General features: G+C 44.1%; 1 protein-coding gene across 3 annotated transcripts in view; it reads left to right on the top strand.

Moving 5' to 3' along the window:
• Nucleotides 1-25,575, top strand: part of RGS6 (regulator of G protein signaling 6) — a 280,436-nt gene that overhangs the window by 214,112 nt on the left and 40,749 nt on the right. For all 3 annotated transcript variants that reach the window (XM_037395325.1, XM_037395323.1, XM_037395324.1), the window contains exons 7-15: nt 64-128; nt 3,053-3,129; nt 6,177-6,258; nt 6,777-6,851; nt 8,212-8,310; nt 9,413-9,474; nt 13,711-13,821; nt 17,003-17,128; nt 25,141-25,327. In XM_037395325.1, coding sequence (XP_037251222.1) covers nt 64-128; nt 3,053-3,129; nt 6,177-6,258; nt 6,777-6,851; nt 8,212-8,310; nt 9,413-9,474; nt 13,711-13,821; nt 17,003-17,128; nt 25,141-25,327 — 884 coding nt within the window. The remainder of the gene's footprint in view (nt 1-63; nt 129-3,052; nt 3,130-6,176; nt 6,259-6,776; nt 6,852-8,211; nt 8,311-9,412; nt 9,475-13,710; nt 13,822-17,002; nt 17,129-25,140; nt 25,328-25,575) is intronic.

Raw genomic sequence — 25,575 nt, 5'->3', positions numbered from 1 at the left:
TGGTTTAAGGTCTAGTACTAATAATCTGTCTGTAATTGTTTTCCATTCTGTTTCTCCCTTTAGCCATCTATCTTTGCAAACGGACCATGCAGAACAAAGCTCGGCTGGAGCTGGCGGATTATGAAGCCGTAGGTACACTGCTGCTAGAGTTTAAAGCTGGGGGGTTCAGGGAGAGCTTTGCTTGCCAACTGAATGCTGCTATTTGTGCTTTGGGGTCAGCCTTTACTGTGTCTTTTTTTCAGTTGTCAGAATCATGTGAAGGCTGATCTGGAGACATCAGAAACATGACTGGGGAATGGCCCTGGCTTTGCCGTGTCCCACTGTAAAGTGTCTGTGGTATAGCCAGACCTCCAAGATTGGGGCAAATTACACAGAAGTTTACCTTGTTTTCCTGTTTCCAGTTAACAGTTCCTGGTTTATATAGCAGATATTGACACATGGAATTGATGGATTTTCAGGTGCATTGCTGGGCAATTAAAAAGCCATTGACCCATCTAGTTAAGAAAGTTTTCAGATACTAGACTTGGACTGTTTTCAATATGTCATGTAAAAAACTGACTCCAAGCTTATTCAAGGCATGTTTACTGTTATGAAATGATGAGTCATAAAAATGTCCCCTACCTTGGCTTCAGATTTTGCAGGGTTTGGGTGGAGAGGAGTGGGAAGACAGAGGCAAGAGGGGCAGGGCTGATGCGAGTTTCTTTGAATACCAGCAGTGTGACACTCTGACCAGCTCAGTTTTTCTTGGTATCATACTGACTTTTTTTGTTTACTAGCTTGACAGCTGAATTTCAAATGTGGATTTTTTCGTTGGAGGGGTTGTTTTCCAAAGCTGGTTCTAGTGGACTTCTGTGTTCATGTTTATTACAATGAAAACATTTATATTCCATGTATTTTGGGATTTTGTTCCAAGAATGGACCTCTTCCATCTACATTTTGGAACTTCTGTGTACATGGATACATATATATGCCATTTGGTCCTTTCGTGAAGAGCATGCAAAAATTGCCACTTATCTAGTCCACCCTGGAAATGCATCCAGAGTTCCCAAGAGTTCTAATCTTGAAGTACAGGCATAAAGGAAAGAATATAATAATCTGCATGCACTTACACATCCTTTTGCTGAGTTTTCTCTTCTGCATATTGCTGATTTCATTATTAAAACCATTAAAATTGCTCACAGCCAACCAATTAACTGTAAGTACTCTAAAGATCTATCATAAAGCAACAAAAGGCTGTTCAGCAGCGCACACACTCCCACACACATGCAGCGAGGCTATGGCTAAGTACTTTTGCACATCATTGTCTACTGAGAGTAGCAATGCTCCAGTGATGGCAAATAATTAGATCTTGGCAGTCTCTCATTTTTCTTGTGAATATTGCATTGCACAATTAGAGATTACTTCTGCATTCAAACTTTGTTCTGTTAATTAGAGACAATCAGATAAGAATGGCACTGACTCTTCCTAGTCATTATGGGAGCTGAAGCAGATCCAGCAATGGAGATGTAAGCACAAGTGAGAGAAACAGGCTTACGGGGGTGGGAAGGAGCCATGTACATCTAGTACACATTTTTGAGAATGCTCCTCTGTAGACATCAGTACTGACCCAGAGTTCCCAAAAAGAATCTCTACAAAGCATCTCAGGGGACATCTTTTTATTTTTAGGTTCTGCTTGCAGCGTTCATAGATAATCCCCATTTATATTGGTAGAGCAGGGCTCTTGAAGATAGGCTTAAGCTTGCATAGTTGCATTCAATTTCGTTTTTAATTGGCCAAACATATGCACAATTCAAATATTGCTTTAATTGGTGATGTTTCATTGGCTTCGGCATATTTACTCCAGAGGGCACATGTGAACATAATTTAGAACAAAATTTTAAAACAAGAAACACACAAAAAATTGGTTTTGCAGATAATTTCAAGTAGTTCTTCCTTGTCGCCACAGTTAAGGAAATTATCACATTTCAGCACAGTTATAAATCATTTGCTTAGCTGTTTTCTTCTGTGTATATGGACTAAAACTCTTACATGGAGTTGGTATATCAGGGCCAAGCTTTATGCCTTGTGTTATACATGTGTTTATAGTAAATAATAGGAAGATTTCTTCTAGCAGTGAAATGCATGCACTTAAGCACTTTCTTGAAATAAAGGGAATTGGTATAAAAAGAACAGCAGTAGAACTAATAGTGTTCATTTTCAATGAAAATTTGCAATAGTTGAACCAGCTATAATGGAGAAGAGCATCAGCTTAATGGTCTCATAGGCCTCCTTCTCAGAGTGGGTGTGGATATGTGACTTCAGGGTGCCATTTGAGCCTGAGGTTCTGGCCATGTCCAGAGTTTGACCTTGAGCTGTGACGAAGTCACATCCACCTCCAAGTGTTCAAATCACAACACTCTCTGTAATGGATCTGGACCAGAGCTTTTACTCAGGCGTAGAGCAAGGCTGCATCTGGGCTCAGTCTTTGCAGTTAGATACGTTCATTGTTCAGACAAACAAGCTATTTCCTTTTGTGAATCATCCTGGCAATCCCCAGCCTTCAGTGCTGTGCAGCTGCGAAAGGCTCTCAGCGGCGACCAGGACTGAGCAAAGCAAGGGATGCTCAGGCTTTGCACCTTAGCAAAAGCCTGAAGAGAAAAGAGCAGTGGGGGGAGGAAGGGAAAGTGGGGATGTGAGGAAAACATGCAGGTGGCAGCCATCTGCTATCAGAAATGAAAGTCATCAGCTTCACAGAGCTTCTCAGTGTTATCTTTTGGGAACAAGTCCATCATTATTTTCATAGTAGAGCTTAAGCTGTCTTCATCACACTCCATTACTTATCCCTGACAGGGCCCTCTTGGCTGCAGCTATGGGGCTGCAGCCTGAAAGGATGTGTTACAGCCTTGCTTTGCCTGCAAGAGAGTTCACCTGAAACCAATATTGACTTTGTGTCTTGAGTTTTCCAGCTTAAAAAAATATATAAATTGAATAAAACACCTGCCATGCTAACTGTGCTCTTAAACAGTTGTTGTAATTACGGGGATTAGTTCTTACTATTTTCATCTTTTGACAGGAAAACTTAGCAAGACTTCAGAGAGCGTTTGCAAGAAAGTGGGAATTCATCTTCATGCAAGCTGAGGCCCAAGTGAAGTGAGTAAACCTGAAGCACTGAACCACACCACTATTTAGAGCTGTGAAGGGAAGGGGATTCTGTACAGATAAAACTTCTTTGTCAAAGTCTTTACTGTGACTAAGCTCAGAAGGTGTTGGTGAATTTTAATCGCTGGCAGACTAGAAACAAGAGAGCCAATTCTGAAGGTTTGTGCCAGAGCCTGAAAGATGGGTTTAATTATCTGTACATGGAAATGTTGGTCAGGAGCTCCTGAGCCGGAATTCACCATGGCAGCGTGGGCAATTCACTTGCCCGTTCTGCTTCTGCTTTTGTGTAGTATTTCTGGTTTGTGTAAGTGGAAAGAACATAACTTTGTCATCTGTCTGTGTTACTCTAGGCTGGTAAGGTATTTCTGAGTTTTAAAACAGTGCCACTTCAAAGTGATTATGAGGGTGGTATTTACATCAGACTGGATTTGGTTTTCTCATTTATACCAACGCTCAGTTGACTTCATTGTACCTCTGCCCTCTGCAGTCCACCTTGTGCTACTAAATTAGTGTGGAGAATTGGTTACAACTTAATGTGAAACTTACTCAGATTTAGTATTTGGGGTTTTCCTATCCTCTGCTCATAATCGAACTCTATTTTTTTTTTCTCATCTTCCCCTGTGAAAACAGTTTTAAGCCTTTCAATGTTTTTCATTATTGCTGCAAAATGAATATGGGGCAGGGTTGCACACTAGTGCCTAAAACCTTCCGTGTCCATTTTGTGCGTGTAGTTGCCACCTATAAAATGGAAAGGTTGGTGAACATGGCACGTGAGAACACCAGTACTGGCACTCTGTACCATTAGAAGGAATTTGCTTTTTCAGCATTAGATGATAAAAAATTAAGGAGCATCGTTTCTTGAGGGTGTGGCTGAGGTATATGTCTCTGTCTTTGATTAACCCTTTGGAATTTAGATTAATTCTTTGGTTAATAACATTGTAATTATGCGCTATTTAAGTATGTGGTAATTATCTTTTAAATTACAAGGTAATTAAGGGATTTTTTCCAACCAGAATACCAGTGTTCTGTTTGGAAGAGAAAATTAGAAGTTACAATAGCAATTGTACTTCCAGTTACTTAAAGGTTTATTGCTAAGATGAAAAAAGAAAATCTAAGTCAAAACAAAATTCTGCATTCTGTCTACAACATACAATTATTACCTAAGAAAGAAATGTAAATATCAGATTCTTTATATGATCTCTGTTGCTTACTTGTCTTTTCTCCTTTCTGTTTTCTTTGAAACTTAAGTGTGGACTGGCCACTATCAACTTTTTTTGCTGGCTAGTTTCAGCTTCTTGGTTCCCAGTTCAAATAATGGTTCAGTCATCAGGTTAGGTTCCCAACAAGGCAGGGCTGAACTTCACAGTGTAATTCATGGTCCTGAGTTAACTAAACAGGAAAACAAACCAAAATTACCTGAAAGCATTCCTCCTGCTTATCAAGTTCTGCTCCACCTTCCATGTCTGTGTTTGCACACACAGGATTTCCATTGCTATACCTACATTGCTCAGAAACTGCAGCCACAGAGCGTCTATGTTGTGTCTTCAGTTTAAAATGTGAAATACTGAGTTACCAGTAAGTCTGGGGACATGAACCGAGAACTTGGGTCGAGCACAAAGTCCCCATGAAGGTGATCATGAGGCCTCCAAAGACTCCCTCCCGTTTGCGTGCAGTGTGTGGTGTAAGGCTGGCAGAAGACTTAATCGTCCTCTTTGGCCAGGTGTGAAGGACTCACTCAGAAAAAGTAGTTTGGGGCTGGGTGTCTGTGCTTGTGTCCTCAGTGCAGTACGGCAGCTGCTCTGTCTTTGTGTGGGTACAGAGCCACTGCAGCGCTGGTTTCTCATCTCAGCCTTGTGTGGGGAGATATTCAGAGAGTGATACTGAACTGTGGAGGACTTGGGCTTTTTGTGGGGAGGGGTGTTCAGAAATTTCAGTTTCAGTCCGCTGTTTCCTGTCCTCTTGGTACATTTCTAGCACAGACTTTGCCAAGGATCACTGCCCCTCCAAACAAAAAACAGAGGGAGAGTACCTGGTGGTCACAAATCCCAGCTGGTGTGGGGTTTTTCCTCACTGCTTTGATTTCCCTGGGTGGCAGCAATGTGGGAAACCAGTACAGGGACACTGTCAGCTTTTCAATCCTGCTCTGGAAGGAGAGGCAGTTCCTTCTTCCCCGTGCCTCAGCCAGTCTCCCTGCAGCCTGCCTTGCTGCCAGTGGAGACTTTGCTGTGCTCACGTGTAGGGCTGAGCGCGGGAGCGAAGTACCAGAGGTAGATTGCTCAGTGCTGTCAAGAAATAGGGGAACAGTTGCATTGAACAGCCTCGGGTGGCCTGTCATATGGTGCTCTGAGCGAGTCAATCCACTGGCTGCATCAGGGCTGAATTTACTGAGTTACTGAGGTGCCCAACCATGTGTCTCTTGGGCGAGTGCTGGCTTGCTTGGGGCCATGCAGCGAGCTCAGCTCCCGTCACTCGTGGTGCCATCCCTTGCTCTGCCAACACTGGGGCATGGGGGTGGAGCAGGTTTTAGGGTTCAAAGCTGTTAAGGAGGGACACAAGTGCTGCTCTTGCTGTTGCTGCTGGGAATGCCAGTGGTGCTGCTGGGGCACTGGGGTACGATGAGACCTCCTGATGTGGAGCTCTGTCCAGCTCCAGCCCAGAGCTTCACCTGGCGTAAAGAGGTTCCAGTGGGGCTTCTGACAGAGCCAAACCCATGAACTTCCCCAGCTTGTCAAATCAGGGTCTGGGAACAGAGTATTGGGAAAAGTTGTTTTCCTCACCAGATGAAAAGAGATGTCAAAATAAATTTTCCACGTTCGTAGGAGAATCTTTTTTAACACATATTGGAATAAAGGTCAGTGATGTTTTGTTCATGGCACATGGCCTTGCAAGTGGGAGGGTGGCATTGCTGTTAAAAAAGGTGGATTTCTGGGTGTTGGTTGTTTTTTTCTGATGGGGTTAAAGACCCCAGCTAGGAACTGTAACAAAAGAAGAAAGCATTACTTGTACACTGACTCATATGTTTATGCTTTTGTTTTCAGAATCGACAGGAAAAAGGATAAAACAGAAAGAAAGATCTTGGACAGCCAGGAAAGAGCATTCTGGGATGTGCACAGGCCTGTGGTAAAGCTTCATTTTGAATTATGAGACTTTCCATGTTGTGACAGCGAAGTTTTAATACTAGTAAGCACTGTGCCATGCACAAAAACACTGCCTTTAAAATCACCACATGGATTTTCCTCACACTTCAAAACACACCAAGTGTCTACAAGATTATTTTAGACATTCTAGGCTTGTGCATGCATGGAACTATTGATTTGGAAATATATGATAAATGTGAACTTTTGAAGATTGTTTATACGTACAAAAGAAAAACAGCTTACCCAGTCTGGCTCAAACTTGCTAGAAAAAGCTCCCGTCTTAGCTGAGATATTTCCTTTTGGTGCCAAAGTTATGAGTAAATGGATTGGATGCTGAGATGCCAACTTTGGGTATGTGCAGTCTCTTGCTTAGCAAGGATAATTTATGGGACACAAACTTCAGGAAGGGGTTTTGGACAAGATCTAATTGTATATTTTAGAAAGGTAAGGTAGCATGAAGATAGCGAACAGAGGAGTAATACGATTACCATCTCTTTTCAGCCGGGCTGTGTGAACACCACAGAAATGGACATTAGAAAGTGTCGCCGTATGAAAAACCCACAGAAGGTGAAAAAGGTCAGTTTGAGTTTCTGGTTTTGGTTTCTTTTGCAGGGGATTATTGTGGTTTGTTTTATTTTGTTTCTAATGTAAATCACACTTAACACCTACAGTATATCAGACTTACTCAATAGGAACCAATAAAAGTGTTTTTCAAATATCAGTTCATTTTGTTCTGATTGGTGAATTTGCTATTCCCATTTTACCAGCATAGTAGTACAGACTGGATGGTGAGTAGAGCTGAGAAGGTCATTAAGGAGCTCTGAGTCCCAGATGTCTGCTGGCTCTGCCCTCCTGTAAAATTAAAAAGAATTGGCAAAAGTACCTAGGTCCCATTTTCAGAAATTATTTGGGCACAGGTTTTTCAGAGCTGTTTACCAGCCTTAATCATTTCAAAGGCTGGATCATTAGCAACTTGGGTGTCTTGGACTTCCAGAAAGTTATAGCTCTTCTATGTATATAAAGTCAGAATCGTTTAGGTTGGAAAAGACCCTTAAGATCATCGAGACCAACTGTAAAGCTAACACTGCCAAGTCCTCCACTAAGCCGTGTCCCCAGCTGCTGCGCCTACAGATCTTTTAAATACCTCCAGGGACAGTGACTCAACCACTTCCCTGGACAGCATTTCTCAGTGCTTGATAACTCTTTCAGTTAAGATATTTTTCCTAATACCCAGCCTAAATCTTCCCTGGCACCACTTGAGGCCATTTCCTCTTGTCCTGTCACTTGTTACCTGTTTTAGAGGGGACACCAGACTCCTGAACTTCCATTGGTAGTTATATTGCAGCAGAGCTGTTCATATGTCTCCTATAAATTTTGAATAAAAAACACTAATTGAAAAGGTAACTGGTATTACTGTCAGTGCAGGTTTCTGTCCTGAAAATGAATGGCTACAACTCAATCTGAAGGTATTTGTTTAGAAAGGTTCACATGAACGTGACCTATTGACACCTGGTTAAGAACTTTCTTCGATGTGTAGTTTTACAACAAGAAATTAAACCAAGTGAAAGAAAATGCCATAGGGTTAGTTTCTAGTCTTTTCTTTCTCCACTTGGTTCACAACAGTGACCACTCGCAGTGTTCATCCTGCAAGCATTGACACAAAGCCTTCAGAGCCCCTCAAAATTATCAGCTACATTTTAACATTTAAAATAATCTCTTTTCTTAACATGCCTGCAGACCTTCCAAGTGCAGGTGTCTGCAAGCACTGTCTGATCTGTAAATTTTGCTCCAGGCTGAATGATTATTGACCTGTGTGGATATAAACAGTAGGAAGTTGCTGGTTGTTATTTTAGTGCTTTGCATACTGCATTTTGCCTCATTGCATGACAGAGGGAAATGCTGTAATCTCTTCTGTTTGTTTATTGGTTCCTCACAGTCTGTATACGGGGTTACTGAGGAGTCTCAGCCCCAAAGCCCTGTACACATGCCCTCCCAACCTGTACGCAAAACTACAAAAGAGGATGTCCGGAAACAAGTAAGTAGATGGCTAGGTGGCAACTTCTGAGAATTGATATCTGGAGAAAAAAGAAAGAAAAAAAGAAAAAAAAAAAAGAAAAAAGCATATACAGTTTTTGAGATACCAGCAAAACCAATTGTATGCTTTACCTGTCCTTGATTCTCACATACTTTATGTAAAGAAGTATTTAATTAGATAGATAGATAGATTCATTGAACAGTGCAGTTGTATGATGATATGTGTTATGCATAATACTGACCTTTGAATCTGCTGTTACTCTGTCTGTGGACCAGCAGACAGATTAATTTCCAGTTCACTGAGGGTGCCTGAAAAATGGGCAGTGACAAAGGCTAGGGAAGAAGCTGGCATACTGGGGCACAGGCTGGGGACGGGTGGTGAGGAAAGGCATCGTTTGGTGTGTGACTGTTAGACCGTACAGTCAGAGCTTTTGGGGAACTAGGAAAAAGTTATTTGCACAATCACTCCAAGGAATGGCCAGCCAACTCGCACATCCTTGCCCTGACCCAGGGAGCTGTCCCTCAAAATTACTTTCCTGCAACAAGCAGCAGCACACTGAAGTACAGACAGGAGTCACAAGGTCAGCGTTTTAATAAAGGCAGCTTTAAACATGTTTTTTAGGCAGCCAGTTTTAGGATCGTCTTCTGAACTAAACCTGAACACTAAATTCCTTGACCTTTTCCATCATAGGCAACATAGGCTGCCAGGGTGCTGTGAAAAACTAGTTCATAGCAGAGTGCTAATGTGCTGTAAAGCCTTTATTGGTCTTGTGGTGCCAGTCAGAGAAATGGAAGAGAGGAGTGTGGTGTAAAAAGGGGATCATATTGCACCCTGAGTAGTCTAGGAACCTCGGCCCCAAATACGTGCCTTTCCTACTTTTAATTAGGTCCTCTGAAGCTTCCCCTGGGGCTTTGCCATAGGAAATGGAGATTCCTGTTGGAAGCAATTAATAAGTTTCTTCTAATACCTAGGGAAGGGTCCCATTTCCTTCTGAGTTACTTTCTAGCTGTTTGGAAAGAGAAATCAATAGTGTATTAGGATATTGTCAATGCATGCTGTAGAGCTGATGGATTGTTAATGTCCTTGTCATCTCTCTCTTCAGATAACTTTCCTGAATGTGCAGATAGAGAGACATTGTTTAAAGATGTCCAAAGTAGCAGAAAGGTGAGTGTCCCTGTTTGCATGATTTCCCATTCTTTCCTTCTCTCCAGTTTGGCATTTCCAGAAATAGAGAGCAGGCAGGAACGCACAAAGGCTGGTCCCCTCTCTCTGCATCCATCCTTCCCACTCCTTGACCAGCCGTGCTGCCTGTCTGCTGACCGGTGTCACTTCTGCACTTGCTCTTCTGCCACTGAGAAAAAGCAGGTGAAAAATGAGGATGCTGTTGTACTGTAGGAGCAAAAGAAATATTATTCACAAAAGAAAGAACTCTTGCAGTACTTTTGTTTCCCACCCTTGCACAACCCTAAAGTTTATTTGCAGCAAAGTAATTCCTATTTCAATTTGAAAATACTCTTTTTTTTCTTTTGTGGGTGAACTCTCAGTGTGCATCTCGTGTTAGTCTGGCACAGCTCTGGGGAGGGAGCTGCATTTGCATCTTGTTGTGCATTATGTTCGTTGTCTGATTCATAATGGGGTTGTAGGGCCAGTTTCTACTCCCACTTACATATATGAAACCCTGTGGGAAAGTGCTGGTATTGTACCTGGCCTACTCAAGGCAGTGTTTTAAGAGGTGGCTTTCTCATAGAGGCAATCAGGGCACAATCTGACTTGCAGAATATTTAGTTCCAGTAGGAAAGTATGAACAGGTAAAGAACAAGCTCAGATTTCATTGGGAATGACAGCTCCTTTACTTAGATACCTGTAAGTTACGCACATTTGCAGGAGAATCGCTGAGACAAATGTGGGGATCGGCATGCTCTTCAGTACATCACTTCTCGAGCAAAACTGTGTTGAACATGAGGGACATGATAAAGGCTGGTGCCTTGTAGAGAAATAATAGAGGAATTTTTATTTAAGCAAATTAAAAAGAGATTACCCTATGATATGTGCTTTGCAGTGCTTGCACCTGTAATTAGGGTGTGTGCACTAAACTAGGCAAATTAAATGTTGAGAGCCCCAAAGTAAGTTCTTATTGGTTCATAAAGTTTAACAATTAAAATGAAAATTTATACAATTAAATAGAAAATGTTCAGAGGCTCCCTGAAATCCTGCATAGGCTATATTGTATGATTGAAATTGACGCGTTCATATTTATGTTTTGGGCTTTCTGGTTCTTTTTTATCAAGAAGATACATTTGGCTTTACCAAAAAAATGTCAATTTGTACTGAATTTACTTACAATGACCCTAATATGCCGAGACAGTAATAATTTCCAGGTGGGTAATTTACAAGCAAACAGATCTGTTTTGCTTGAATTTTTTCTAGGTAGGTATTTACTCAATAAGATGGACTCAGTAAAACTCCTTTACTTGTGACCATCAGATCCTGTCCACATAACACACCTATTGTTCAAGTTCATTAGGAGCTACTGACATTATAAATGTAAAATTGTCCATGCCAAAAAACCCTATTAATTTTCAGTAAAACTGGACAGAAAATTTTCCTGCTTTGAAAGGGCTTTGGGCTTTTTTTAAAATTGATCCAAATTGGAGAAGAAAATGTTGCTATCAAAACCGGTGCAAATTGATAACCAGGAGAAAAGTAAATAAAATCAGAACAATCAAAAAGTTCTTTTCTCCTGTTTTGAAAGTTTCATTTTGAAATTATAAACAATGAAAATCATGGTTTTGATATTTATATCTTGTGAGTAAGTGTTTGGTTTTGTGATGACTTTGGATGGCAGCATTGCTGGAGGGTCCCAGGGCTTGGTGCGGGGAGTGGTGGGCAGGGCAGCTGGACGTGGGGTGTCACAGAGTAGGCGGGAGGGAAGTGGAGGGGCTGGCGAGTCCAATGGCTTGGCAGGACTCTAAGTGAGAGTGTGGCAAACTGGGGTGCAGGAGACAACTTCTTGGCAAGCTCCTTTAGGCAGCCAAGCCTGACAGTGGCACCACCTGCCACTTTTTCAGTACAGCGCAAAGGCACTTTCAGGTGGGGTGAGGGAAGTAATGAGGAGTACATGAGGCAGGGGGTAGTGGGGGAAATAAGCTGCTATCTATTCTGTTATAGGAATAAGATATAAATTATTTTAATAGTGGTAGACCAGTCACATTTTCCATTAATGCATGCTATTCTATGGGATAGCCCTTGTTCAGCAGAAGAGGAATGGAAAGGCTCTCAAAAGCTCATCCCTAGCTTCCATGAAATAAATGGCTGCTACTAAAGTTACTCTTCCCCCTCCTCGTTGTTTCCCTTCTAGGAGTAGACCTGCAGCAGCTGTGGGAGCAGGCATTCCTCAGCTGGTCCAGGCACCTTGGAAACAGTTTTCTTCTCCTTTCTTACACTTCCTTTCTCCCCACTCGGGACCTGCACACTGTCAGGTTTAGGATTTGGCAGTGAGATATGGGAACTGTTGAGCAAAACTATCAATATATTCCTAGCTGCTGTTTTCCCAGACTGCATCGTGCAGTGTTAGTGCAATTCCACTACATGTGACATCACAGACATGGCTGGGGAAAACCAGAGCATCTTCCCACGCAATCTCAGCTCCCTAGGTGAAAATCAGTGCCGTCCTCTCAGTTCCTCAAAGTTGCTGTGAAGGCTCAGCAGGGCCCCCTGATTGCAAAACAGTTGGGTTTTCAAGGCAAGTTCTGCAACCTTCAGGGAACTCTTCCCACAGCTTCTTCTACCAGAATTGCAGTGCATCACCTGAAAGTCCAGAAGTCCAGGTCTGCATTTTGACAGAAATGCTTTCCCTTAGGAGTCCCTGCCTGTAGCTTGCTGTAGACAATAAGGCAGTGATTCTGCTGCTGTCATTATACTGAATCAGAAAAATGTGCTTAGCAGTTCCCCCTTGTTTCATCTAATTTAGTTTTTTCCCCATTTATATTTTCTAGTACTTGTGCTAGTACCTCTGATGCCTTCTTATTATTTTATTAGGAGCAATTCAAGTTTCACAGCAGATGTCTTCTGATTGATCCTTTTTGTTGGTTTTTTTTTTAACCAACCCTCTCTCTCATTGATGTCTCAGGGATTGCTGCTGCTTTCTGAAATTGGACGCTGCTCCCTCCTCCAACCCTTGACCCACAGCAGTCATGAAATGTAATTAATGAAATGAGATGAGACAGCCCTGAGTGCCCTGAGGGGCAATGGGAACCTGCTGTGGTTACAAAAGTGTGTGATTTTAATGCCTCATGATAAGAGCTAGGACAAACAAAAAGAAATAATTACTGTAGAGCAGGTCAGGGAAACTTTCTGCCTTTTGTGACCCTTTGTTTCACGGGGTCTTTTCATTCTCCTACCTTTTTGAGATGTGGAAGACCAGAGGTAAGGTTTAGCATGGACAATCACGATGCAAGTAGATTAGTTGTTCAGTATGATGAGACTCAATTAACTTAGTTAATTACTTGGCAGACCTAGGCAAAAAAAATTAAAAAGTGCCTTAGAGTATTTCCAATATGGTCTAGGACAAATTTCTTTTGATTTATTTCATATATGCTGTCTTTCTTTTGTAAAAATGCGCCCCTAGCTGCAACCCCAGTGGAATTCCTGAATCACTTATGCAAGCACAGTCCTTTTCCCAGGAAGCTCTTTGAATCTCATCCTAGTGAGGATTAGAGGCTATATGTCTTATCTTGCTCATCATGAAGCAAGCCAGTATAAAGGTCAGGTGTTTTTCCAACATGCATATAATTTACTACATTCCAAGTTAATTATTATAAACTACTGTTGAAGTATTTTACAATAGTGCCATTAGACTAAACAATATACCAATGTAACAAAAAAAATCATCTATAGCCTGAAGCTTTGACATTCAGGACCGTGATCCTCCAAAGATTTAAGTATATTCTTAGCTACATACAGCACATGACCCTATTTAGATGAGTTACTCATAACGCATAAAGTTAAGTGGATGCAAAAGTCTGCAAAACCCAAAAGGGCAAGAGGCAACAAATGAACAGGAGGACATGCGCTTCACAGCCATCCGGTGGCTTTCTGGGGGACCAGTTGTCGCTTCATTGGGTTTTTTATGGGCACCTCAACAGAGATGAGCTTCAGGAAGATACTGCAGTGAGCTGGTGCGCGTTTGCAGAGGAATCCTTGCATGCACCATCCTTGGGAAAAGGGACTGCTGTGGTTGCTGAGAAGCTGACTAATCCCTACAAAAAATAAAAAGAAGCACACAAAAAAGAAAAAAAAGAAAATCTGTACCTCTCTGACATGTGACTCAGTATCCAGGCCCCAATTTTTTTTCTTTCTTTTAATTTTATTTTATTTTATTTTTATTTTGTTTTGTCGCAGTTTAATAGCCTACACAGAGCAATATGTGGAATATGACCCGTTTATAACTCCTGCTGAGCCTTCCAATCCCTGGATAAGTGATGATGCAGCATTGTGGGACATTGAAATGAGGTAAGAATCGGTGGTTTTAAGTAATGTTAGAGTTGTCTTGCCGTTTTGTTTGTATGCTTCTTTCACTGCCCTGTTTGGATAGGAAGCTGTGTGTAACTTTACAGGGTACAAGTAACATAGCTAAGGTTTAAACAGGAGCTTATGCTTTATCACTTCTTGTGTGAATTATTCAGCCTTTCCACTGCCGTATGACCTGATGTGTGGTACTCTCTAAGCCTGTCAAGGACATGCACAGACCTAGGTCTAAGAGTCCACAGATCTAGTATACTGCTAAGAAATATTGTTCTAGCACATCTCCTTTGACCCTTGAGAGCCTGCTCTCTGGTCCTCCCCCAGCTGCAGTGCTCCAGCCCTGCTCCTGTCCTGGGATCCCATGAAAGATGCTACTGGCAGAATAGGATGGGTCATAGGGCAGTGACTGTTCCTGCTGTGCGGAGGGGGATTTGGCACAGGAGCCAGAGGAGTGTAGCTCACACATAATGTGTGAGACCTGGCAGGTCAGAATTGTAATAGATGATGAAAGTGAGTTTGGGCCTCACCTGTTAGTGAACAAACTGGCTTGTCTCTGTTATGGTGTCTAATAGATGAAAAGGAGGAGGAATGACACTAGGACCTCCAATGCCTTGCACCTCAGTTTCTCCAAAAAAACAAGCACAGCACTGCAATTTAGATCTTTTGCCCACGTGATGCTGGTGCAAGGGAAGTCTGGCCAGTGTCTACATGTCTTGCCATCATAGGCTATCCACAGTCCTTGTAGTGGGGCTAGAATTGTCCTGCCTGCCTCTGTACCTAGCAGTATCACAGCATGGAATTGCCATGCCACATACCACCTTCAGTACTCGCTCACATGCTGTGGCCAGCTACTGGAAGTGCTGAGCAGCTTCTCCTAGCGTTTAGCTGCTGCTGTTTGGCACCAGATCTGAACAGGGAGTTCACTTTAGCAAATCTTTGAAAAGAGAATGCCAGATCTAATCCTGTCTATTCTTGAATAATAATGTAAAGTTTAAGAAGCTACCAGCCTAAGAAAGCTAATTCATAGTGAATCCATGTTCCAGGAAAGGGGCAAGTTTTCTTCCCTGTTTAACAGCCATATGGTCTGGGATGTGAAAGATTTTTTCACTTGCTTCTCTGGTAGTCACAGAAACTTCCCTAATCTCTGCCTCTCCTCATGTAACTTTAATATTTTATAATTTCCTTTCTAGTCAGTTTCGCTCATTTTCTCCATCCTCCCTAGCAGGGCTAGAACCAGTTATAGCCCCTGCAAAATACTTCTCCGGAGGAACCCCCACCCACAAGGTAATCCAGGCATCTGTTATAACCACATCTGTTGAGGTAGCTGCAAATCTCAGAAAAGATGTCTGTCCCTGAAGAATACAATTAAGCTGATGTCACAGCCTTATAGGCATTTAAAATAAATACTTGGCTTCTGCTACAATTTCAGAGTTAAGGAAGTTGATTCTCCTGCTGATGAAAAAAAGAAAGTTGTATTCTTGGGAGATGGAAGAACAAACAGCTCTGTATTTCCATTTTATTCTCTATTGTAAGAGAACTCACTGCATCTGCATCTAGTTGCAACTTGCATGAATAATTAAGTGATCCCTGAGTTCCCCTTGTGTTGCCTGCAAAGTTGTTTCCTCAGTTAGGAGAGCAGAGCCCTTGCTCAGGAAAACAAAGAGCCTCTCACTTCTAATGGCAAGGCCAGCTGCTGAGTATGGACAACCCTGTGCCACTACAGTTCATCCTTCATGGCACTCAGGACTCAGGAAACATCACGGAAAGCCTTCAATTCTAGACAGCACTTTGGCTTTTTTGTTCATGCTAGAACATTGTGCAGTAGCAAGAAGAGCAGCCAGAGATCTCTGGATTCATCAGGAAATTTCCTGATCTTAGCTTGTGCATAGCTCCGCACAAATATGGCTTTCACGCGCCCGTGCTGGCTCACTTAACAGGTAGGCTGGCATCTGTGCCCCTGTCTGCAGCACTGCTGGCTCCTGGGCAAGTGCAGGAGGAGCCATCCCAAATGATCTGCACTTCGAGTGAGGACGTGCCCATCAGTTTTGCTTAATCTTTACACCAAGAGAAAATCAAAGCGGGCATTTTATTTACCCCTTTGGCTTATTTGTCTTCAGCACAGATCGCCACTGTCCCCTGAGGCTCCAGGATTAGGAATCACTGTGGACATGATGAGACATGTAGTTTAATAGATATGTACTGTTAACAATGGCTCTACTGTCACAAACGTGAGCAGCTGAGCTCTGTTTTTGTGGTTGTCTCATAGTATGACGCCATCACACCAGAAGCTTTCAAACATTTTGTGAGCCCAGATTATGCTTTGATGTAGACTGTCTTGTAGGATCCTCATTGTGATTCCCCGGCACTGCCTCTCCCCATAGGCATCTCTGCGACATGTCTGGCAATTCAAATATCTTATGTAAGTAAGGTTGTATTAAGAAATAATTGAGGAGAAAGATTCTTAGTGATTTTGGGGGAGTCTGCATCTCAGTGTCCCAGCTGAGACAGAAAGGAAGAGTGATTATCATGGAGGGTGGGAGTGAGAGGCTTTTTAGTCTTCCAAGAGGTAGGCATCCAAAAATCAGAGGCACTGAAAAATAAAAGGCCACAGAGCAGTAACCATATTTAGAAATCTTTTCTGCACTGCTCCTTAGTGAAACTGCTTTTTTTTGATGCAAATGTGGAACTGAAAATCTGAAGCCATTTCCAAGTGACCAGCCAGCACTGTAGAACACAAGGAGATGCCCTGGAGCCCACCATCGGCCCAGGGAACACTGCTGGCAGATTTCTGCCTTGACATATAAGAAATCCCAAGGTACATTTGAGGAGATACATAAGAAGTGCATAATGAATAATTATTCAAGTATGGCATGCTGTTCTTTACATGAAACCTACCAGAAATTACACTGAAAATCGTATCATTCACTGTCTGTCTTGTTTTGCTATGTACCCAGATAGTACAGCTGCTTTAATGATGATCCTGATCTTTATAGCTTCTTTTTGTATGTTATTTGCTAATTTGTGTTTCCGCAAAATCTTGGAAAAACCCCACCATCTCCTTGTCTGATAATCTTCCTCCCTTTGCTGCTTAACAGAAACAGCAGCAGCTGCTCTGACAGCAGGCAGAAATGTGCATTCCATCTGTTTTTTCCCTTCTCTCTCCAAACAGCAAAGAACCTAGTCAGCAGCGTGTGAAAAGATGGGGTTTCTCCATGGATGAGGTGCTGAAGGACCCAGTAGGCCGAGACCAGTTCCTTCGTTTCCTGGAATCAGAGTTCAGCTCAGAAAACCTCAGGTGCAAAACCTTCTTTGACTTAACTAAATGAATGGGACCAATCCTACTCTCTTGCATAGGTGAAATCCAATGCTTGGTCTGTCTTGAACTGCTAGAAACATGCATTTGAATGAAGTTGCGAATGGCAGGATTTGGCCCATAGCACTACTATGGATGCCAATACTAGAGCTATGTAAGTAATCTCCGGAACAGTGTTTAGCAGAGCCAGTGTTATTAAGTGTTGCATGCAAAGGTCTTGCAAAGTTGTAATAATGTGATGAAACACAGTGTATCACTATTAAGCCCCCAACAATATATAGGATTTGCATGTGTATTTGTGGCAGGGGTTGTGTGAGGGAAACATAGTATGGCGATCATGTGGCTAAAAACTGTTGCAGTCCTGGCATGCACCAAGTCGGGTTTGCAACAGCTACTGTTGAATTCTGGCACCTTACAACTGTTCCAGAGCTTGACTCTCACCTTAATAGCACTGTCTCTGTATGGGAATTCTGAGTACCTGGCTTCTCATGTTGTGAAGAAGATAAAACTGCTTTATGAAACATTGTGTAGACCGGGGTTCCTCAAACTTTTTAAGCAGGGGGCCGGTGCACAGATGCAGTGGCAGGCAGCCATCTGCAGCTGCTTGGTTCCCCCCCCAACCCCTGGCGGGGGGGCGGGGGGTGGTGTCTGTAAATACCGGGGGCCGGATTGAGGACCCTGGGGGGCCGTATCCGGCCCATGGGCTGTAGTTTGAGGACCCCTGATGTAGACAGCCATGTGATCCTACATCAGACTGAGAGTATATAAATCTGTTGTGCACAATTCTGCTACTTCAACTACAGCAGGAACAGAGAGCAGCAATAAAATGCCCTTTTGGTGGCAAACCAACACTAGACGAAGACAAAACCTTTGCTAGAAGATCCAGCCCCTCTGGCCTTGTCCATATCCATAACACTGTTCTAAACCCGATCTCTGGCCCTAGTACATTGCTCCAAGGTACAGTCCCATTGCAGAATTGATGAAAAGACATTGGAAGTGCCAACAGCATGCTTCATTCTGGGGTAGCAGTCCTTCAAAGGGTATGCCGCTCTCTTCAGTCCTTCCAGCTGCAAAACTAAGTGCTAAACTCAGTGTGTTAGGATTCATTAGTCACCCCTGTGTACCTCAGATCTAATGTATTAAGCCATTTTCCCTTATTGGTACCTGGTATCTTCTTACACCAACAGAAAAAGAGATGTCTAGCTAGATATCCCCCATAGACCCCCAGCTAAAGCCACAGCCCTGCCTACACAGCAAGCCCACTGCTTGTCCTAGCATTAATCAGGATATAGGCACAGGTTTTATCATCCTTGTCCTGAATCTTAACTCTAATTGTAACACTAACCCTCAAGTTTATTTTAGGAAAAGCAGCTCTTCTGCTGTGGGTACCATCCATGGAAGAGCTAGTGTTTTGTTGTATCCTGCAGATACAACCAAACCAAAACAGGTCCCATAACAGCAGAAGCGTATGTATTACAGTGAGCTCTGAGAAACTGAGATTCCCAGGATTATGCTTGACACAGGACTGGGGCAAACCTTGGGATTAGTGTTCAGGATTGCAAGCATTTGAATGTTAGTTTCTTTGCTTGGTGCTGCAGAGAAAATAGGAGAGAGCTCATGCCAGCCAGAGAGGCAGCCTGAACAGGTAGAGGTTGATGGGTTGATATTCAGTGGCTAAGGTTACTGAACCGTAACTGGTTACTGACTCTCACCTGCATGTGACAAACAGCCAAATTTACTGCCACGTTCATCCATTTGTGCAGAAGCAGGACGATGGTGGTTAGCAGCAGGGCAGTCTGCAGCTGCCAGCCTGTGCTGAAGGCGAGGGTTCGAGTTGGTGTCAGGGTGCTAGTCTGTGCTCTTGTACTCTTGCATGATGGATCCTTAACCCTGCTCCTTATAGCAGAGGCGCTAGATGGATATCTGCAACAGTCCTCACCTGCCCCTGGTTAGCCCTGGAGACACAAAAGAATCCAGCAGTAATGTAATTTGACTGCCCTAGATATGGCAGTATCCAGTAAAACCCACTTTTTTTTCACAGTCTGAATTATACTGTGGAGGCTTTGTTGTGGTGTTCTGGTGCCGTCTCAGCACGTGGATGGGCACAGGGACTAGTTCACATGCTTTCTTTGGGGCAGTCCTGTTCCAGTATGCCCAGTGGTCATTGGCAGAGGCGGCCAGAGAGCTTGCAGGCTCACTGGCAGAATCATGCCTGCTCCCAGCATGAGGAAATCTGCTGTCAGCTGAGCATGCAGTCAGTTGGATTTTGGTCTTTGCTGGTGGTGAGCGGGTTTGATGTTGTTCTTAGTTTACACCAGCTAAGAACTTGATTGCACAGCCCTTGAGTTTGCGTTTTGTTAATTTTTTTTCACTTAGAAAATCAAACAGATTCATAAAGCATGTGAACAATTGCTTTAGTGTGCTTTATTGCAGTCTGCTAGCCTGCAAGATCTGAAAGGGAAATTCCCCAGAAAGTGACTTCAAATGACATTGGACCTGACCATCGTCTTTTTCGAATTTGTCTGTCCAAGGAGAAATACAGAAAGCATGCTAGCAGCAAAACTGTGAAAAATCAATGCACTTCTATGTTTGTTATTTTTAAAATCCTGAAAGTTAACTTGTAAGATTAACAAGGGAGTGTTACTAAATTACATAAATGAGCTTGAAATTTTATTGCTGAACAAGTACTGAATTTGTATATCCTTACTGTACTTCTGTACAGCGGTGCTCATTTGCAATTAAATTGTAGTGAAGAAGTGCAAAAATTAATATACTGTAATAAAATACTCCTCAGATGGGTTTTCTGAAACATATATGAGGTTGCACTAAGGAAATCCAGCCCGTTTTATGACTAACAGGTGTCCCCCATGTTCATTTTTGTCCTACTAAAACAAATGGAGAAAGTTTCATTATGAGAAGGCAAGTGTGTGCCTTCCTCGGTCAGTCAGAGCTGCTCCCTCTGCTGATGTGCATTCTGTTTGGTTTTGAGATGGTTTGTAGCAAAGGGAGGCTGCAAGTCAGTGGGCTGGGGTAGAGAGGTTAAATCCCGTATCCTTTTTGGAAGACACTGGTATCGTTATTTGGTAATATGGGAACATAGCTATCATTCTTAGGGAATCATTATCATGGTGTTGGCTTATGTGGTATGATTATTATTTAATATTGGATCAGTATTCCAAAGCCTGCTTAAAGCTTTGAATATCAACAGGATGTAAAGGCAGAAATTTTAATGAAGAAAATTAGAATAGATGTATTATTAGCAGTGGTGCTAGAGAGCAGAAGGTGGCTCTCCAAGGTTCAGGTGTGGCAGAGAAAGCTCCCAAGTTTGTATTAGGAGTGTGTGGCAGAAAGGAAAGCAACTGCTGGATGCTTAAATATGCAAGCAACATTTAAGTTATGCCCAACAGCAAGGCTGGGATCTGTCTCACCTAAGTTGGCAGCTTGGAAGTAGTGCTTTCTTCTGTATCACCAAGGCTCCCTTTACAGTGAGAGAAGGGAAGCTGAAGAGGAGTTAGTGCATCACCCAGGAAGGATGTGTTTCAGCTTTGAGTGGGAACAAAACTAAAAGCAGTGAAATTAGACTGTAAAGTCCTTGTCTGTCTCTACCATCTCTAAGCCTGAAGAGACTGATTCAAATGACAGTGTCTGCATGGCACACATCTACAGTTAAGTGAGATGCATCTCACCCAAACCCTGGGAAGCTGTAAGAAACTTTCTGAGAGCACAGCATCTAGCACCTTGCTAGAAAAATTGCCTTTGTAGTTATCTTTTTAAGGACTCTTCTCCCAGTAACTATCCAGAGATCTGGGAACTGTTGCAGGTGGGGATGTATTATGTCTTGGGAAACGTCAGTATTATCTTCATTAAAACTGGCAGGAGTCCTGTAGGCTTCTGTGTTGTCCTCAAGGCAGATCGGAGAAAGTAACTGCTGGAAAACCTAGAAATTCCTGGTAATGCTAGAGAAGGTTGTGTGAAGTATGCACTTGAGAATGCCTTGAAATTAACATAATTTGGTGGTATAGCAAGGGGACCACATCCTGCTCTTATACCCAGTGGTGCAAGTCCCAGATCACAGGCTGATTGTGGTGGTGTGTTTCCATATCTTCCTAGCTGAGAAAAATTGGTCCCGGTGGGGATCTCGAGTGAGGCATTGCCGGAGGTAGCAACAGACTAGACTCGGTGACCTCCCAGGTCTCCTTCCAGCTGTGTTTCTGTGTTCTAATAAACTTGCAGGATCATGTCCACCAGTCTCCTGGGCTCAGCTGAGCCCTGTAACTTACTTATTTACTGGCTGTCCATTATTTATGTGAGAGCATGAAAGCCAGTCAGTTGGGTATTTTTCTCTCTGGTTTTATTTTAACTCTTTTTCTTGCTCTCTTTTTTTTCTCCTTTCTGTTGCTGCCTTTCATCTACAATTTGTTTTGACACTGTTGATTTTTGAAGTACCCAAAATATAGCAGACAACATGCCAAGCCTCAATTAAAACCCAAACCAAACCAAACCAACAACAACAAAAAAACAACAACAACAAAACCAAAAAAAGCCAACAGAGAGTTCTTATACATTTTTTATGACCTGGAAATCTCCTGAGACATCCTGAGATTGCTGCGATGTTCATCTAACTGGTGGATTGATTATTTTTTTTCCTCCCAACTTCAAAGAGTGTCAGCTGGAAAGAGAAACAACTAAGTAGAAATATGGGAAATAGGAATTTTACCTGAAGGGAAAGGAGACTGCGCACCTGTGCAGACCTCAAACAAAGAACACATGCCGCCTTATAGGAATGCACTGTAAAGCTGGCAGTGCACGAATGCGGGTGTTTTGTGCGTTACTGTGAACATATGTTGAAAACTGAGTTACCGAGAAAAGAACTTTACCCACAGGAAGTGGTTTTATCTTCTGTGACCCCCGATGGCTGAAACTTGTTGCCAATTTTTAATAATTTTTTTTTTAGTTTGTATCGGGAAAGGAAAAGTTTGGGGCATCGAGGGAAGCATATCTACTGAAGTGAAACCCATGCAAGCCCCTCGTTTTTCAAATAAAAAGCATTTACAGGGGAAGTTTCTAACCACTGCCAAAGCCACAAGGGCAGGTGCCACACTGGGGAGGTTGGGGCGCGGGGCCGGCGGTGGGCGGCGGGGCCGGGTCCCGGTGTGCCGGGCCGGGCTCATCCCCGCCTGGCCAGCAGGCGGCACGGCCGCTCCGCGCCTGAGCCGGCTGCGCGCTCCCGGCGGGCACCTCCGGCGGCGGCCGGCCCGAGGGGCAGCCTGCGCCCCTCCGGGGGCTGGGCCGGGGTGCCGGCACCTCCCCGTCCCGGCAGCCGTTCGCAGCAACCGGCCGTCTCGCTGGCGAGCGCTGCCTGGCTGCGGAGAGGCGTCTTCTGCCCAGGAGCAGCAGGCAGAGGGGCTGGGGGCTGGGGCGCGGGGGCCCTTGCCCTCGCCCACAGCCACGATAGCGAAGGACCGTGCCCATGGCAGGCAGCCCCGCTGCAGGCGTCTGTCCCCAGCGTGCCCCACGGAGGGCAGATTTCTGCCGGTCCCCGCCACGCCAGGCTCGCCGCACCAGGGACCTGGCCGTTAAGCAGCACAAAGACGTAAATAGTTCCTCTGTTTGAACTGCGTGTTGATTTATACCTGCTGCTTTCGTTCAGGTCCCCTCCCAGCTGCGATGTTAAAAACGGTACTTCTTCCCTGGGTGAAAAGGAGGGAGGACGAGGCGGGGGGCGCCCCGGGTGCCGGCAGGGCGCTGTTGGGGCGGGCGGTGTGCCTGTGTGGCCGTTTCGCTGGCAGGGGTATCGCAGCCTTCCCCAAGGTGGGGGTACAACGCTGTCCTTATGCTGGCAGCCCTTCCTCAGTTTCTGGAGTCATCCATGTTGTGCCTCTCGGTCAGGTTTTAACGTTAATTTTTGTTTTGCAGCGGCCCTCAGAAGCAGCCCCCTGCCCTCCCCCCAGCGGTCCCCTGGCTGAGGGGCGGCTGTGAGCAGGGACTGAGCCCCTCGGCGGTGCCCTGCGGGGCAGGGTGGGCGCGCTGGGGCCCAGGAGCGCTCTGCGCCTTCGGGGGGCTGCGTAGGATAAAGCACCTTTACGGGTATCTCCTGCAAGTGACAGCAGCTTAATTACAAGCTGATTGAGGTTGAAATGGTTTATGTCTCTGACAGCAGTTTAGGACACCATGTTATCAGCCTTCTCCGGGTCTTACATGCTGTTTTATAAAGGGCAAAGAACCTGTGATCGATGCTGCTGTTCCCTCTGTGCAGGCAGCCCCCGTGCCAGCCCTGCTCTGCTTATAGGTCACCTGCGGAGAGGACACACCAGTACATCTCTCTCCGCCCCTGCCCTGTGCGAGAGGTGTCTGCCTCCCAGAGAAGGGAAGGAGGCGATGTGGGATCTTCTCCTGACTCCTTGTGAACTTGGGGCTGGGCTGGCGCTTCAGCCATTGCGGGATGACTCAGGGAGTGCGTTTGCACTTCATAATTGAGCACGAATTCCAGGGCAGCCATCATCTCTTTGCTCCTTTCTTGGGCAGAAATACCTGCTTCTCTCTTGTAAATGCTGTATAAATCCTGCAGGAAGCCCTGCTTATGTATTGGCTTCGGGATGATTTCTCATGGCAGGGAATTTGCCTTGGAGTTGAGGCTGCAGGGCTTGGTACCCCTCTTTGATGTTCCTTGATTTTCAGATACAAGCCATATTGAATAGCTTTGAAATTTTTACCAAGACAAAACTCCCCTTTGCCTTGAAGAGGACATCCAGCCTTGGGCATGAATTCACAATGGCTTGCAGTAAAAAGAGCTTGTTCTTGTTAGTGTCAGATTGGTCTGGTTGGTTGGTTTTCAGATTGAGCCAAATGGTTATTAAAATGGATGGCGCTCCTGTTCTGGCAAGCTGTCACTTCACAGTGCGCCTGGTTCTCTCACGAGTGTGCTTTCCCAGCCCACCTCCCCGGCTCCAGGGGCAGAAGATAAGCCAGCAGAAAATGTTCTCTCTAGCCAAGTGTTTGTCTGAAGTGTCCCAGCTACTCTGGAATGATTAGCATCTTTTCTCTCCATGCCTCTTCTGCATTCGTATATTCCCATCGCATCTGAAATTGAATGATAAAATGTTTTCGAAGCAAAGCAAGCCACATGTGGCATCAGGTTGTTGCACTGTGAGTGCTAGCCTTTACTCTCTGCATGCGTGTGATAAGTGGGGGTGTCACTTGTGGTTCAAATAACAAGGCAGGACGTCAGGCACACTTAACACCTCAAATATGGAAAAGGACAAAGCACACACCCCCCTCCACCAACCCCAAATACACTATTTCAGTTTATAAAACCAAATGTCACCACCAGTATGTGACTCCACAGATACTAATGTAGTGTCTGAGCACACCCCAGTCCATTTTACTCACAGCCTGCCAGGAAGTGGGGAAAGCCGTATGATGGGGTATGGTTGAGTGTTTTGGGTGAGTCAGGGCTGTGGCGTTAGGCTCCCTTCTGGTAGGGGAGGAGCAGGGACAGGCAAGAAGGACTTAGCCTGGCCTTGCATGCACTGGCACTGCAGATGTGGTTTTTTCCCAAATTGGCTGTTTCCCTCTATTGCAGGTAGGGGACCAGGCTATATGGTTTAGCGGCTTCATTTGAGTACAATAATTTCAGGTGTTTCTGGGGTGGTTAGGCACTGCCTGCATCTGGTAAGGAAGCGAGGGTCAGCAACAGCGCAGGAGTCACTGGGCTGCTGGCTCCTCTACCCACCCTCACCGCCAACAGGATTTTGTCCTGGAAGACACTGTATCTTGTCACTGTTCTAATCTTAGCCACAGTGTAAGGATTTGGTGTAAAGTATATTGCTCCTTACTCTGAAATCATGCTAAATGGAGAGTCTTCAGTGAATTAAGCTAGATGCGAGGATAGGCTCTACATCTGTATTTCGGGACTGTGCCCAGGCTTACCCATCACGTCTTACCTACATTTCTCTCTTTTTCTCTTTTCTCCTCTTAATTTTTGCCTAGTATAGGTTTTGGTTGGCTGTCCAAGATCTTAAGAAACAACCTCTACAGGATGTAACCACCAGAGTGGAAGAAATCTGGCAAGAGTTTCTAGCTCCTGGGGCCCAAAGTGCTATCAACCTGGATTCCCACAGCTATGAGAAAACAAGCCAAAATGTCAAAGACCCAGGGAGATATACATATGAAGATGCACAGGTTGGTTCTTGATTTTTTGGAACTACGGCTAATAAAACTCAGTTTCTGTGATATTCTGCTATCACATTGTCATTACTCACTTGTAAGAAAAAGGAGACATACAGTTTGGAGTGACTTTGAGGATATCTATTCAAGCTGGGTAAATGATATTTTCTTTGAATCTATCGGTTATAACAGGCTAATGCTCCTCTGGGAACAAATTGTTCCAAAATTTACAAGTCTGCAAGGTGCAGGGAGCTGGAGCCATG

Source organism: Falco rusticolus, chromosome 7, assembly GCF_015220075.1.
Source record: "Falco rusticolus isolate bFalRus1 chromosome 7, bFalRus1.pri, whole genome shotgun sequence".
In the NCBI taxonomy this organism is placed as follows: Eukaryota; Metazoa; Chordata; class Aves; order Falconiformes; family Falconidae; genus Falco; species Falco rusticolus.
Note: the sequence above shows the minus strand (reverse complement) of the source record. Positions and strands in the feature narration are given on the sequence as shown.